Source organism: Pristis pectinata, chromosome X (assembly GCF_009764475.1).
Source record: "Pristis pectinata isolate sPriPec2 chromosome X, sPriPec2.1.pri, whole genome shotgun sequence".
Taxonomy (NCBI): Eukaryota; Metazoa; Chordata; class Chondrichthyes; order Rhinopristiformes; family Pristidae; genus Pristis; species Pristis pectinata.
The window spans coordinates 4,750,601-4,766,212 of record NC_067450.1 but is presented as its reverse complement, the minus strand read 5'-3'; the positions used below and the strand labels follow the sequence as shown (position 1 = coordinate 4,766,212).

The 15,612-nt window shown below is 44.9% G+C and overlaps 1 protein-coding gene across 4 annotated transcripts in view; it reads right to left on the bottom strand.

Moving 5' to 3' along the window:
* The window catches only part of LOC127567027 (pleckstrin homology domain-containing family A member 3-like), a 33,587-nt gene extending 20,631 nt beyond the window's left edge, over window positions 1-12,956 (bottom strand). For 2 of the 4 annotated variants that reach the window (XM_052009654.1, XM_052009652.1), the window contains exons 1-3: window positions 12,828-12,956; window positions 5,159-5,275; window positions 1,813-1,968 (exon numbers count right to left, since the gene is read on the bottom strand). In XM_052009654.1, coding sequence (XP_051865614.1) covers window positions 1,813-1,968; window positions 5,159-5,275; window positions 12,828-12,867 — 313 coding nt within the window. In that variant the 5' untranslated portion in view covers window positions 12,868-12,956. The remainder of the gene's footprint in view (window positions 1-1,812; window positions 1,969-5,158; window positions 5,276-12,827) is intronic. The other 2 variants (XM_052009651.1, XM_052009653.1) reach the window with 1 other exon arrangement.
* Between the last annotated feature and the right edge of the window lie 2,656 nt (window positions 12,957-15,612).

Below are 15,612 nucleotides of genomic sequence, written 5' to 3'. Positions count from 1 at the left end.
CAATGGAAGCAGAATCTGTTATAATGAACAAAAATGCAGAAGCTAATTTGCGCACAGAACAAGATCCCACAAACGTACCCTTTTATTTACTGGCAACAATTGGAGTGGATTTAATTTGTGCCATTGTCATCACGTCTCATTGCTGGCTGTTCAGTTTTCCCTTTTGTTCAATCTGAAGAAAGTTCTCTTTTTAATTTCCACCCCACTGACAGTTTTCTTTTTCCTCAAGGAATTCAATTATGTGATTGTTTCCCCAAATGTAGTGTTGAAGCAGCACTACTTTGTTCAAGATGCTGCAATTTAGAAATTGTTAAATCGAGTCAATTCTGTTCCGGTGGACATAAAAGACCTCACAGTAAAAGTTGGAGAGATGCAGTGGAGCTCTGAACAACAAAAATAGATTAACCGAGCAAAGATTTCATTGGAGGACTTAACTGTGCGAAACTGACCATCTACAGTCATTCTGCAGCTGTACAAAACATTGGTTAGGCCACATTTGGAGTACTGTGCAAACTTCTGGTTGCTACACTATAGGAAAGATGTGGAGGCTTTGGAAAGGGTACAGAAGAGGTTCACCAGAAATGTTAAAAATAAACTGCTGGAAGAACTCAGTGGGTCAAGCAGCATCTAGGAAGGCAAAGGGATGGTTGATGTTTCAGTCCTGATGCAGGGGTCTCAATCCAAAACATCAACCATCCCTTTGCCTTCTCAGATGCTGCTTGACCCACTGAGTTCCTCCAGCAGTTTGTGTGTTGCTCCAGATTCCAGCATCTGTCTCCAGGCTCCATTTCGCCAGGATGTTGCCTGGATTGAAGTTTATTAGCTACAAGGAGAGGTTGAACAAACTTGGATTGTTTTCTTGAATGTTGGAGTCTGAGGGGCAACCTGACAGAAATGTATAAAATTATGAGGCATGGACAGGAAGGCAGTCAGAGTCTTGTTCCCTAGGGTGGAAATATCAAATACTAGGGGGCATAGCTTTGGGGGAGGGGGGGGGTGGAAAAAGAGTCTGAAAGATGAGATGAGACAAGGTTTTTTTTCCTTTTTAAAAAAAAAGGTGCCAGGAATGTACTGCTTAGGAGGTCGTAGAAATAGACACAGCAGCAACATTTAACAGGCAGGGGATGGAGGGATACAGACTATGTGCAGGAAGATGGGATTAGTTTAGATTGGCACCATGGTTGGCACAGACATCATGGGCCAAAGGGCCTGTTCCTGTGCTGTACTGTGTTCCAAGAATACTCCAGAAGACTGGAAGACCTGCATTAATATAGTGCCTTTTAGAACCTCAGGGTATTATCAAGTATTCATTAGCTACAAAGAGCTTTTTGAAGTGCTGTTACTGACGTCATGTCAGAAACAGCAGGCAGTTCAAGATTAAACCGTGGGATAAGTTAAATCATAAGATGGGCTGGTAAAGAGACTTTAGCTTCACTTGCCTTTCCCTCCAAATTGTAATACCGTGTGGGTCACAATATACACACCAGCCCTCCACTCTACCCAAAGGAACATGATCTTCAGGTAGTCAATGAAAAACAAAGCTAATTTGGTAGGGGAATAATGAAAAAAAAATTGTAGATAGTGGGTGTCCAAAATACGAAAAAAAACAACGCTGGAAACACGCAGCATGTCAGGCAGCAGCTGCGAAGAGATAAATAATGTTTTAGATCAATGATCTTCTCAGATGAGATCAAAAGTTAGCTACCTGAAAGATAACATTCATTGTGTTATGCAATAGTGCCGAGAGCATGGATGAACAAAAAGCATTGAAAATGGCAATTGCCCATGAAAGATTTATTATTAAATCAGTACCTCGCTCCTTCTTGGTCTTGCTGTCTGCCAGGCAGGCTTTGGCACTACCAAGTGCCACCAACCATTTCTGTCTTTCTGCTGCATTCACAGCCTTGAGGTAGAAGTATTGCTCTCCTGGGATAATCAGGTCCATCCTTGTGTTATCCGTTACATGCACTAGCAAGAGAAATGCATTACTTCAAGTGGGGGGTGAGGAGTGGAGGAGTGGTGTTTTAGGACCTTGCCTAGTCACAAATCTTTCAGCAAAACCCAATGGCCAGAACAGAAGAGTCACAGGTCTTGGCATGTCCTCAGAGCAGTAAGTGCAAGTTAGGATTGCCATGACATCATGGGAACAGCAACCACTACCTCAGTACAAGTAATGATGGCCATGGATACAATGGGAAACCACTAAACACCAGACAGAATCTAGATCCAGTCCCTCTGCCCATGATTCCATTGTCCCCAAATAACCTCAGCTAGCAAAAGCCATGATCTTGTGTTTACCCAAGTTAGTATCTACTGCTTTGTGGGAAAGAGTGCCCCCACTAGTGCAAATAAGTGTTCCCCCACCTGTTCTCCTGAATGGCCAAGTTCTGGGTTAAGATCAGACTTATCCATTCTAGAAACTCAGTAGCTTCAGCCCAGAAGTCACCAGCAAGTCCGTGGCCTGGAACCAAGGTTTAACACAAGAGATATCCAATTTGTGTTTTTGTGACAAGGTGGTGCCAGAGCTGCCCCATGCCTCTGATCATTCCCATCCTTGTGTCAGACAGAATGCATGCAGAATCCCAGTAACTGAGGTCTTTTCAGCATTGATACCAACTTCCAATCCAAAAAAAGTCAGGGACTTTAAGACTGAAGTTTTGCATTGGCAGCAGTTGGTACTGACACGTGCAAACACAAAATAGTAGGCCACCAGGCCCTTCAAGCCTGCTCCACCATTCAGAGAGATCATGGCTGATCTAAGCTGGCCTCAACTCCGGTGCCAGTTCTCCAGTCTTTCAAAAATTGATCCACCTCCTCATTAAGTACTTCTAATGATCTAGTCACCATGGGCCTGTGGGGTAGAGAATTCCAGAGATCCATCAACTTCAGAAAGAAAAAAAATTCCAAGCACCCATTTTAAATGACAAGCTCTTGTAATTATGTCCCTTGTTAAAGACTATTTGTGGAAACATCTCAACAACCATCAAGTCAAACCTCTTCAGAATCTTAAATGTCTCAATAAGGTCACCCCTCATTCTTCTAAACTCCAAAGAATACAAACCCAAACTGTTTAGGCTCTTGAAAGGACGACCCTCTTGATAGGACGACCCTCTCATCCCAGGAATTAGCCTGGGGAATCTCTTGCGGACTGCCTCAACGCAACTATCCTTTCTTTTAAAAAATATGAAGGGGACCAAAACTGTGCAGTACTCCAAATGAGGCCTTACCAACTTCCCGTACAACTGTAACCAAACATCCCCATTTCTAAACTCCAACCCTTTGCAATAATGCCCATTAATTATTCATGCAAAAAAGGAAAAAGGAAAAGTGTATCAAGTCATTTTCATATGTCAATAGACCTATATGCTGACAACTTTTGATTTCCCAAGTGTTCCTTTCTTCACTCAGTGAATAACCTTGATAAATCAGCAACACAGATCCTGTGGGCCAAGTGTTCTTTATCTGCCCTGCTGCTGTCCTACCCATGCTAGCCTGGAGCACATTCCCAAAGTCAGCATCTAATTAGCCAGACCCAGTGCAGCACAAGGAATGTCCACCATTGACAGCAATCTCCACCCCTAGAAGTGCTTCGGCAGCCAGTTAAGCCACATCCCTAGGCTCGGCAACTGTCAAAACTACTCAAGTGCTGGATTGCTTGTGAACACGTTTGACATGTTCACATATCTGACACACAAAATGTTAAACTTAAAATGAAGACTTCAATCAACTTACTTCAAAACAGATGCAAAATCTGAAGGTCTTCCACTAACACCACCTTCCTACAGCCATTCCTCTCCACTGAATGGGAGAGAATTGCAGGTCTAACCCAGCATAGATTTCTCGACACAACTTCATGAAGTTAACATTGTACTACCAAGCCCCTCCCCCCTCACCTGGAACCCTCCCCCACCCAACTACAATCCCCCCTTACCTGAAATCCCACCACCAGGCACCTCTTCCCCTCCTAACCCCTCTCCGCGACTCCCTCGTCCACTCATCCCTCCCGGCACAAAGTGCTACACCTGCCCCTACACCTCCTCCCTCACCACCATTCAGGGTCCCAGACAGTCCTTCCAGGTGAGGCAGTGCTTCACCTGTGAATCCGAGGGCATCACTTATTGCATCTGGTGTGGCCTCCTCTACATCGGTGAGACCTGACAGATTGGGTGACCGCTTTGTCGAGCACCTTTGCTCAGTCTGCCGCAAAAGCAAGGGTTTCTGGGTGGCCACCCACTTCAGTTCCACAGCCCCCTACTCCCATACCGACACGTCTATCCAAGGCCTCCTCTACTGCCACGTTGAGGGCAGACGCAGGTTGGAGGAACAACCCCTCATATTCCTCCTTGGTAGTCTCCAACCTGACGGCCTCAACATCAATGTCTCTAACTTCTGGTGACCCCTCCCCCCTACTTTTTCTTCCTGTTTCCCCCCCCCCTTTTGTTTTCCCTCATTCATGTGGCCCCCTCACCCCTTCTCTTTCCCCTCCCCCACGACCTGTCCATCTATTCCCCACCTCCTTCCTTTCATTCCATGGTCCACGGCCCTCTCCTACCAGATTCCTTCAACCCTTTGCCTCTTCTACCCATTACTCCCTTACATCCCCCTCCCACCTTCCCCCTATCCTCTGCCAGCCTGTGCTCCTCCCCCAACCTCCTTATTCTGGCTTCCGCCCTCTTCCTTTCCAGTCCTGAAGCGTCTCGACCCGAAACGTCGACTGTTTATTTCCCTCCAATAGATGCTGCCTGACCTGCCGAGTTCCTCCAGCATTTTGTGCGTTGCACCGTCTCCAGTCTGAAAGCCAGCATCAAGGACCTTTCAGGAAGCTCAGTACACCTGAACTGCACCTTCACTGGCTCAACAAAACTAACTCAGACTTCAGTTGCAAGTCCAATGTTTCTAAAGCTCCTACCCATTCTCATCCCCCTCCCCCATTCCCAAATGCACACACACAATTTGAAACATTTTTCCAAGCTTCATCTCCTCCCTTTTCCCCCCCCCACCCCCCTTCGCAAAGGCTAAGTGGATAAAAACACCGAGGGTCGACCTTATTCCTGACATTGACAAATTCTGAGGAAGTTTAAGCACAAGCCTCAGTCAAGCCATTCAATGTGGGTGAATGGCCAGGGGATCCAAACTCAAAAACCCATCGTTTTTCTACCTTTTATTTCGCACACGGCCATTTTGATGCTTCCTTTACTGCCTTTGCCAACATCTTCCTGCGAGTCGTAGTAGGAGAACACGCTGCCATCCAACACAAAGTACCGTGGTTGCCAACCTACCAATGACAGATTACAAAGTCACCACAAGATAAAGGACAAGTAATGAATAGGTTGTGGGGGGAAGATTTGGGGAAGAGTGGGGGAGGGGAGAGGAGGAGGGTGTTGGAAAATGGGCAAAAGTAAAAAAAAGACAGGACAACTGTAATAGGCAAAACAACACAACACAAGAACAGGATGGGATCATTTAAGCTCCCTCAGTCTGTTTATCCATTCAATGAGATCATGGGATTTGGCTCCAGCTACTAACTTTAGTTTAAAAAAAAGGGGTCAGCAAGATTTGCAACAGAAATTTAAAATCTGGTATCAATTGCCATTTGAAGAGTTACCCAAATTTCTACCACCCTTTATGGGGTGAAGCATTTTTGCAATCACAATCCTGAAGGATTTGGCTATGGTTCCGTGACCGGGACTCCCCAAATGACATGAACAGTTCACCTGGAAATCTGAGATTATCTGCTTGAAAAGAGCAAGCTCACATTTAAATTTAAGTCCAGACAAAATGATAGGGCCATTTCAGAACACCTCACAGCCATGCAGAACAAGATCCCCACCAATTCCCAACCCACACACAAAGGGAAAGGCTTGCTTTTAGTGCGGTTTCCTCCCACATTCTAAAGACATACAGGTTAGCAAGCTGCGGGCATGCTAAATACTTGCGGGCTGCCCCCAGAACACTTTTACGCAAAAGATGCATTTCACTAATAAATCTTTCTCTTTCCTTTCTTTTATATTATATTCATTTACTAAGAGATCGTTGGATCTACAGTTTTTGTTTATATTTTGTTTTTTTTATTATATATGTTATTGTTATCCTGATCTCTTTGTATTACATGTATAAATATTGATGCTATATATCAATCTGTATTAATTTGAAAACTAATAAAAAGATTGAAGAAAGAAAGAAAGATGCATTTCACTGTTTTGATGTACATGTGACTAATAAAGATATCTTGTCTTGTCTGGCCAGAACACAGTTCTCTACTCTTTGGTATTGGTTTGTTATTGTCACTTGTACCGAGGTACAGTGAAAAGCTTGTCTTACAAACCGATCGTACAGGTCAATTCATTACAAAGTGCAGTTACATTGGGTTAGTACAGAGTGCATTGATGTAGTACAGGTAAAAACAATAACAGTAGAGTGTCACAGCTACAGAGAAAGTGCAGTGCAATAAGGTGCAAGGTCACAACAAGGTAGATCATGAGGTCATAGTTCATCTCATTGTATAAGGGAACTGTTCAGTAGTCTTATCACAGTGGGGTAGAAGCTGTCCTTAAGTCTGGTGGTACGTGCCCTCAGGCTCCTGCATCTTCTACCAGATGGAAGAGGAGAGAAGAGAGAATGTCCTGGGTGGGTGGGGTCTTTGATTATGCTGGCTGCTTCACCAAGACAGTGAGAGGTAAAGACAGAGTCCAAGGAGGGAAGGCTGGTGTCTGTAATGCACTGGGCTGTGTCCACAACTCTGCAGTTTCTTGCGGTCCTGGGCAGAGCAGTTGCCGTACCAAGCCGTGATACATCCAGATAGGATGCTTTCTATGGTGCATCGATAAAAGTTGGAGAGAGTCAAAGGGGACAAACCAAATTTCTTTAGCCTCCTGAGGAAGTAGAGGTGCTGGTGAGCTTTCTTGGCTGTGGCATCAATGTGATTTGACCAGGACAGGCTGTTGATGTTCACTCCCAGGAACTTGAAGCTCTCAACCCTCTCAACCTCAGCACCGTTGATGTAGACAGGTGCATGTACACCACCCCCTTTCCTAAAGGGAATGACCAGCTCTTTTGTCGTGTTGACATTGAGGGAAAGATTGTTGTCATGACACCATTCCACTAAGCTCTCTCTCTCCTTCCTGTACTCTGACTCATTGCTGTTTGAGATACAGCCTACAACGGTGGTATCATCTGCAAACTTGTAGATGGAGTTAGAGCAGAATCTGGCCACACAGTCGTATAGGGAGTAGAGGGCTGAGGACGCAGCCTTGTGGGGCACCAGTGTTGAGAATAATCGTGCCGGAGGTACTGCTGCCTATCCTCACTGATTGCGGTCTGTTTGTTACAAAGTCAAGGATCCAGTTACAGAGGGGGGTACTGAGTCCTAGGTCTCGGAGTTTGGTGACAAGCTTGCTTGGAGTTATTGTATTGAAGGCAGAGCTGTAGTCAATAAAGAATAGACTAACGTATGTGTCTTTACTGTCCAGATGCTCCAGAGCTGAGTGTAGGGCCAGGGAGATGGCATCCGCTGTAGAGCTGTTTCGGTGATAGGCGAATTGCAGTGGGTCCAGGTTGTCTGGGAGGCTGGAGTTGATGTGAGCCATGACCAACCTCTCAAAGCACTTCATGATGGTGGATGTCAGAGCCACTGGTCAGTAGTCATTGAGGCACGTAACCTTGCTTTTCTTTGGTACCGGGATGATGGTGGTCTTCTTAAAACAGGTAGAAACCTGAGCTCGAAGCAGGGAGAGGTTAAATACGTCCGCAAATACTTCTGCCAGCTGATCAGCTTCAAATAATCCCATCATGTGGACGTGATCAAATTGGCAGGTTTTTGGGCAGTTTGGGAGACTAAAAGGACAAGAACAGAAATAGAAGTCTGCCACTTAGCCCTTTCCCCTGTTCCACCACTGAATAAGATCATGGCTAGTTTGTTACTTTCCTGGAATAACTCCATACCACCACTGCCTCCCTCCTCCCTCACACCCCCCCAAATTCCTTCCTATACAAACACCAAGGCCAGCATTTATTGTTGATGTCTAACTGCTAACAAGTGGCAGGAAGACACTTCCTTGAACTGTTGTAATGACAGTAACCCCCAGTGCTAGTTTTGATGCAACTAAGTGGCTCATCACATTGCTCTGTCTGAAGTTGCACACAGGGTCACCAGATTTCTTTGCTTCATTTAGGTTTCCTGACTTCTAACAAATAATGGATTAACTGCTGCTAAAAAAAATCACACACACTGCCAGTATCTATGCCATCTGAATTTGCTCTTCACCTCACCAAGTTCATCTCCTAGCTGTCTGTTCCACACACTCACTGCCCTCTGTGCAAGGCAGTTAAATCCAAAGCAATGTTCGTCCCTATGCCCCCCCTTGTGAGTAAAGAGATGAGTCTTTAAGGAGAAGCTAGCTAGGCAAAATCTTAGCTGGAGGCTGGATAGTATGGAGACTGTTGAAACCAACAGCAGCCAAGACCTGATCACTTCATGGTCTGTGATCCAGTCTGGAAAGAGTTGGTGTTCATCTGAAGGATGACCACATTTTACCAACTGTGCTGCACAGGTGTATCAACAGCAAGATTTTTAGAATATTATGTTTGCACAGGAATACATTTACACAAAATCAAATGCTTCTCTTGGGACTTCAGTTGCAAGTAATTCTGAGTATATGAAAAATGGAATACATTTGGTGTTGGGATGCACAAATGTGTGTGTAATTGCATCTTATCCAGGCATCAAATTGGCATTGTGCCCAACCATCCAATATATCAGTACCACGGCCAACTCCGGCAGAAAGTTATTTTCAATTGTGCATGTATTTGAATATCGAGAGGATTTAAAAAAAATATTTCAGGGTGCACCACTACAGTTGTGGGACGTGGATAGAGTAATCACAACATTGAATCCATTTCAGGACTTCAGCTGAATGGATCAAAAACTTGACTGGAGAGATTTAAATGAAAGATTTAGCCATTACCTGCAGCATATACCTTCAATAATACAGCAGACACACAAGCACAAAATCCCAAAAGCTGCTCCACACAATCGCGACCATCCAGGGCCAATAGGCAGGCAAAGCAGTGACTGGGTGTCACCGGCCCAGCCAGCATTTGTCATCCATCATCAGGGAGGTAGTTACCAGCTGCAGCCTTATGCTACAAAACATGTCTCCATAGAACAATGCACCACAGGAGGGGGGTATTCTGCCCATCGCGCCCATGCCAGCAGGTCGATTCCATTCCCCTACCCCTTTCCTTTTAGCTCTCCGATACAACAGAGTAGCTCACTGGGCCACTTTGCAGAACTACTAACTGACAGTGATGTGGATCAAGTCACACAAAGGCCCAAATTGCTTTTAAATCCTAAAATTATGAACTTTTTTTTTAAAAAAAACAAGAGCAGTGATTTCCAGAAAAGCTCCCATTCAAGTTTCCAAACTACCACAGTGGGACTGGAAGTCACACTCGCGGGATTATGTACTGACGAGCATGACTAGGTTACTTGCCTCCTGTAACTGCTCCGCCATTCAAAGATCACTGATAATCTGATTGAAACCAACTCAGCGATCCAGTCTAGCTCTGCTAACTTTCCAATTCCCTGCTCATCAAGAATCTACCTACATCTGCCTTAAAAATATTTAAAGACTCTGCTTCCACACCCCTTGAAGTTCCAAAGATTCACAACCTTCAGAGAAGGAATAGTCTTCAATGGACAAGCCTTTGTCTAGATTCTCCTGAAGAAACATCCACCTTGAGACCCCTCAGGATCTTGTACACTTCAATCAAGTTCCCCTCTTACTCTTCTGAACTCGTGGATACAAGCCTAACTTGTTCAACCTTTCCTCACAAGTCAACCTACAAAATCCAGGTATTAGTCTGGCAAATCTGAACTGCTTCCAACATTAATATTCCTAAAAATTCAGGAGATCAATACCGTTAACAGTACTTCAGATGTGGTCTCACCAGCACCCTACATAACTGAAGCATAACATCTCAACTTTGTATTCAATTCCCCCAACAATAAATGCTAACATTATTAGCTTACTTAGTTACTTGCTGTACCTGGATATAGCCTTTTGAGAAGTGCCTTGGGGTACCCACACCCTTCTGCATCTCAGAGCTCTTATCTCTGGCCTTTTAGATAATATGCTTTCTTTTATCCCCCTTCACTAAAGTGATGGATTTCACATTTTCCCTACCTTGTATTCTATTTACCAGATCTTTGCCCTCTCACTTAACCTGTCCACATCCCTTTGTAACCTTGCATCCTCTTCACAACTTACTTGCTTCTTACACCCAGATGCATTGAATAGGTTTTGCATTTACCATACAGCCCCACATTAAAAAAACACACTAGACAAGTGATTGACTACACTTCGATACTCAAAAAAGTTGTATACATGAAAATTCCCTTCATCCCACCTGGTGAATGGATATGGCTTTTTATTTTATCTATAAAAAAACAAATCTTATTGCCAACTCAGTATTATGTCAACTATGTGACCTTTGGCCATGGTAGTGCCAATTTTAAACACGCACACCAACTCACTTTTAGGAGATTCCAGGCACCAATTAGGCAAACATTTTCAATACACTTTCCTTCTTCAAACACTACACCCATTCCAAAGACAACGATACTCCCCCAATACCTGGCCCTAAAGGACATATTGGAAATGCAAACTAGTCATTGCTTCTACTAGCCATTTAGCTATATATTCAGGTAACTGATGCCACAGCTTCACCCATTCCTGCCTCAGCTTTGTTTCTGAATACAAGATACCTTTCAATCCCAAATCTGTCAACTTGTCCCCACCAAGTCTATTCATTCTGAAAGTTTAAAAACATACAAAATTCTGAAGTGGAGATTCTCTTTTTTAAAAAAAGACCTGCAGAAGTAGGCAAGTAAATGAGATCAAATAAACCTGTAGATGCTGGAAATCTGAAAATAAAAGCCACAGAAAAATGCTGGAAACAATCAGGTCAGGCAGAATCTGGTGAGAGGTTTTAGACCCTCATCATACATCATAGACCAAATGCTGTCTGGCCTGTTGAGTCTTTCCAGCATTTCTTGTTTGCATTGGAACAAATATTTTGGCTCAAGTTACACAAAACTGAAAGTACACCACCCAGAAACCAGTATAGGTAGGCATTGCACCACAGTATGCATTGAAGCTTGGTACAAACCACCTGGGAGTATGTAGCTCCACCTTCATAGTACAGAATTGGCTTTGTGGCAGGGAAGGAGAACAGGCAGAACTAGACGACATTTAGAAAAGATGCAGGTTGGACATCAGATCCTTGACATTTTCATTGTATTTGATGTAATCTGGCTGATGAACTGATCTGTGATGGGCGTCCCAGGCACAGACCAATAACCACTCAAATTCCACAAGCTCTTTAACCAGTGTGATCACAGGTGCACTGGTAGCATCATTTTGCTTCACTGCATTATCCAGTACTATTAAGGATAGAAATACCCTACAAGCCAAAAATCATATCACCAACCAATTGTATTCAAACAAGGACTGAAGGCTGCTCCTAAAGCAAAGGAAAGTCAAAAAAACCTGCAGATACTAAAAATCTGAAATAATTAGATGAAGGGTCCTAGACCCAAAGTGTTAACTGTTTCTCTTTCCATAGATGCTGCTCAACTAGCTGAATGTTTCCAGCATTTTCTTTTTTATTATTTCCTTCTGAAGCAACACTACCTTATTTCTTGGCATACTTCAGACTGAAGGCACTCCCTTCAAAACAATGTTGAGAACAACTTCGTAAAACTTCCGTCTACATTTTACTATTCCAGCACACTTATCTACCTCCATTCCCCCCATTTTTAAAAAAAAACACTGCTTAACATCTTTCTCACCAAGCCTTTGGTCATCTGGCCTGTTCTCTCCTAACGTGGCACATTGTGCCATTTTGTTTGATAACGTTCCATCTTAAAGATGCTGTGTGATCGTTGCAATAGTAAATTATTTCCACAGATTGGATTTTTCCCTCACACTCACGTTAGGATTAACAGTAGAGTACAGAAAACAGGGCATTCAGCCCAGTAAACCCACGCTAGTGTTTATGCTCTATGCAAACTTCCTCGCACCTTGACATAACGACCAGTATAAAAACGGGCATGTTTCTCCTTAACAACATTAATGTTATTTATCTTGCGATAGCGGGCTTCACGTTCGAACCACTCCCCACGTAGTATTTTCTTAACTGAAGGTCTTGTTAATGCATTAACATATTTATACCTACAACTTTGGATTCCCTACAAGTAAAACTTTGTGTCTATCCTACAAAGTCTTTTATTAGGAAAGAATCTGAAGTGATTTTTTTGGGAGACGTACGTGAGGGATTCTTACTTCTGCACACTAACACGACTGTTAATTGGTTTCCAATACAACCGTGCCTAGATACAAGGAGATAACCAGGAATGCTAGGTTCCATTCGTAACGCAGTTTGGGAATACATCACCTTTTACGGTACCACGTCAAACAAACCAGAAGGTCTCGGAGTCGAATTGCGCAGATATCATGTGGTAGGGGACAATTAGACTCGGCATCTTCGTGCTGTAGGGGGCTGGAGGAATTCTAAAGTTCCCACTCTTCATCGCTGCATAGCAAACACTAAGCCGACAAGGCTTTGGCCCCAACAAAGCTTTTAAGAGGGTCACAGATAATAAAGAAACGGCTGTCAATTGCAAGAAGCCCCAACCCTTCATTGTGCGAGTACATTGGCTCTTCAAGTTGCACATAAACTCTACCAAAGGTTCCATGTCAGTAGCAGGTTAACTGACTTCCAGCACTGCCAAACAGAATTGGCTCAACGAGTACCATGCTACTCACCACTCAGATAGTTGGTCCATTTATGCAACACACCCTCCATAGCACCAGCTGCTGAATCCCCTGAAGTTGCTTCCAGAGTTCCAGCCACAAACTGCGGCAGGAAACAACAGACATGATTGACAGTGACCAAGAACCAATCCGCCGGCGCCCGCGTCACTTTAACAAGTGCATTCCTGCATTGTCCTGTCACAGTGGCCCTCGTAGCCCCTGCCAGCCAATCAACAGCGGCAGAGCGGAGGTTCTTGTCAGACAGTTGGCAAATGAGAGCAGACGGGGGGGGTGGGTAGGAGAGGTCAGCCAATGGAAGATGCGCAGGCTGGGATAGGGCGGGGAAAGTTGGCGAGCGGGTGGGGCGGGAATGAGGGAGCCACGCGGAGGAACGCGGCGAGTGTTGAACGTAAGACGGCCTGTGGGGCAGTCTTCCAGTTGTGGAAGGCAAGAAGTTCGGGGGGGGGGGGCTTCCTTACTGAAAAAAAGGGGGTTCCCTGCCAATTTTTTTTGTCTTCATTTTTTTTCAAACCGAGCGATAAGGAACTTGCAAACGTTTCCATCGGCGGCGCAAGACAGCCGCTCCGCCTCCGAGCCGGGCCGCGCAGGCGCATCCGCTGTTGCCGCAGCTTGGCAGGAGTGGGCGGGATGTGCGCCGGCCGGGGTTGGGGGGGTGGGGGGTTGGTGGTGCAGGGAGAGCAGGTCCTGTGGAAAGGAAGGCTGAGGTCGGTCTGTGGGGGAGACGTGGTGTGGCAGGGAAAGCGATGAGTTAGGAGCAAGAGCCTACTCCGCCATTCATCAAGATCATGACTGATCTTCTACCTCAGCACCATTTTCCTGCTCTATCCACATATCCCTGGATTCCATTAATATCCAGAGATCTAGTCATCTCCTTTTTGGATGAATTCAATGACTGAACCTCCACAGCCCTCTGAGTGAAGACATTTCTCCTCTGTTCTGAACAGCTGACCCCTTGTTCTGATTCTGTGACCCCTGGCCCTCGACTCCTGAGCCAGGGGAAAAACGTCCTCCCTGCATCAAACCTGTCAGGCCCTTTATGAACGTGGTAAGTTTCAATGAGATCTCCTCTCATTCCTCTAGACTCCAGAGAAAACAGGCCCAGTTTACTCAATTTCTCTTCATACAGCAAACCCACCATAAGTTTAATGAATCTTCACTGCACTCCTATAATGAGTACATACCCCTTTTTAGGTAAGGAGACCAAAACTGTACACAGTACCCCAGGTGTGATCACACCAAGTGTGAACTTTACCCAGTCTCTCACCATTTAAAAAATACTCTGCTTTTCTGCTTTGTGCACCAAAGTGGATGACCTCACATTCTTCCACATTATGTCCCACCTGCCATGTACTCACCCACCCGCTCAGCTTGTCCATATCCCCTTGAACCCTCATAAATCCTCCTCCCCATTCATAATCCCACTTAGGCAATGAGGAAGTCAAATATAATACTGGCCTTTATTGCAAGAGAATTTGAGTACAGGAGTAAGTATATCTCACTCCAATTATATGGGACCTTAGTGAGACTGCACCTGGAACTTTGGTCTTACCTTTAAAAGGATCTACTTGCTATACAGGGAGTGCAACAATGGTTCACCAAACTCATTCCTGGAATGGTGGGTTGTTCAATGAGGACAGAGTGAGTGGGCTGGGTTATTCTTTAAAGTTTTGAGAAATGAGAGATGACCTCATTGAAATACACAAAATCCTTAATTGTCTTGACAGGCTGGATACTGTGGAGGTGTTTCCTCGGGTGAGGAGTCTAGAACCAGTGGTCACAGTCTGTGAATCAGGAGTAGGTCATTTACAACTGAAATGAGGGGAAATTTCTTCACTCGGGGCGGGGAATCTTCAGTGGTTTGGTCATTGACTGCCTTCAAAACACAGATTGATGGATTTCTGGGTACTGAAGGAATCAAGGGTATGAGGATAGGACAGGAAATGGTGCTGAGGTAGAAGATCAGTCATGAACTCGTTGAGTGGCAGAGCAGGATCAAGAGGCCTACCCCTGCTCCTATTTCTTACGTCTCTGGGTCTAAGTCCTGGAACTCCCTCCCCAACGGCACTGTGGGAGCACCTTCACCAGAAGGACTGCACTGGTTCAACACGGCAGCTCACCCCCACCTTCTCTGGGGCAATTAAGGATGGGCAGCAAATCATGGCCCTGCCAGCAATGAATGCATGCCGAGACAGGACCAAAATAAAGAATAAACTCCACAACAGACAGGATCAACTTCCAGACAAACTATTAGTTGTGGCTTACCCACTCCCCATCCTTCATGGACACAAGTTACACCAGAAATCTGGCCCCTTTCACTGCAAATAAGACACAACCTTCTGTCTGTGTCCTCCTCAATAACGTAGTGCTGGAATCCTGATGCGACAGAACAAGGGGCACAGGGAAAGACAAAGGAAAAAATCTGGGCAAAGTTCCAATTAAGTGCATCAGGCTCGATGTGTCGACCATATGCCCAGTGTTGGCTACTTTTGAGCCTCAGTGTGTATTTATACACAGTGTCTGGTTGTGTGTCAGAACTGTGACATTACATCCTCAGTAACTGTCAGCACCGTTGGTTCGCAGTTTTGTGCGTGCCCAGCCAGCAGTGTGCACACAGACTACAGTTTTGTATTCCAGCTACTTTGCTGACAACTTCTATGTCCTCTTTGTGAAATCTGGCTACCCTGCCATGTGATGTTCCAGGCAGGGTGGGTCACATAGAGGACGTTAGGGGAAGTCGAATGACTTACATAAGACGCAGGTCCGTATTAAGCTTCAA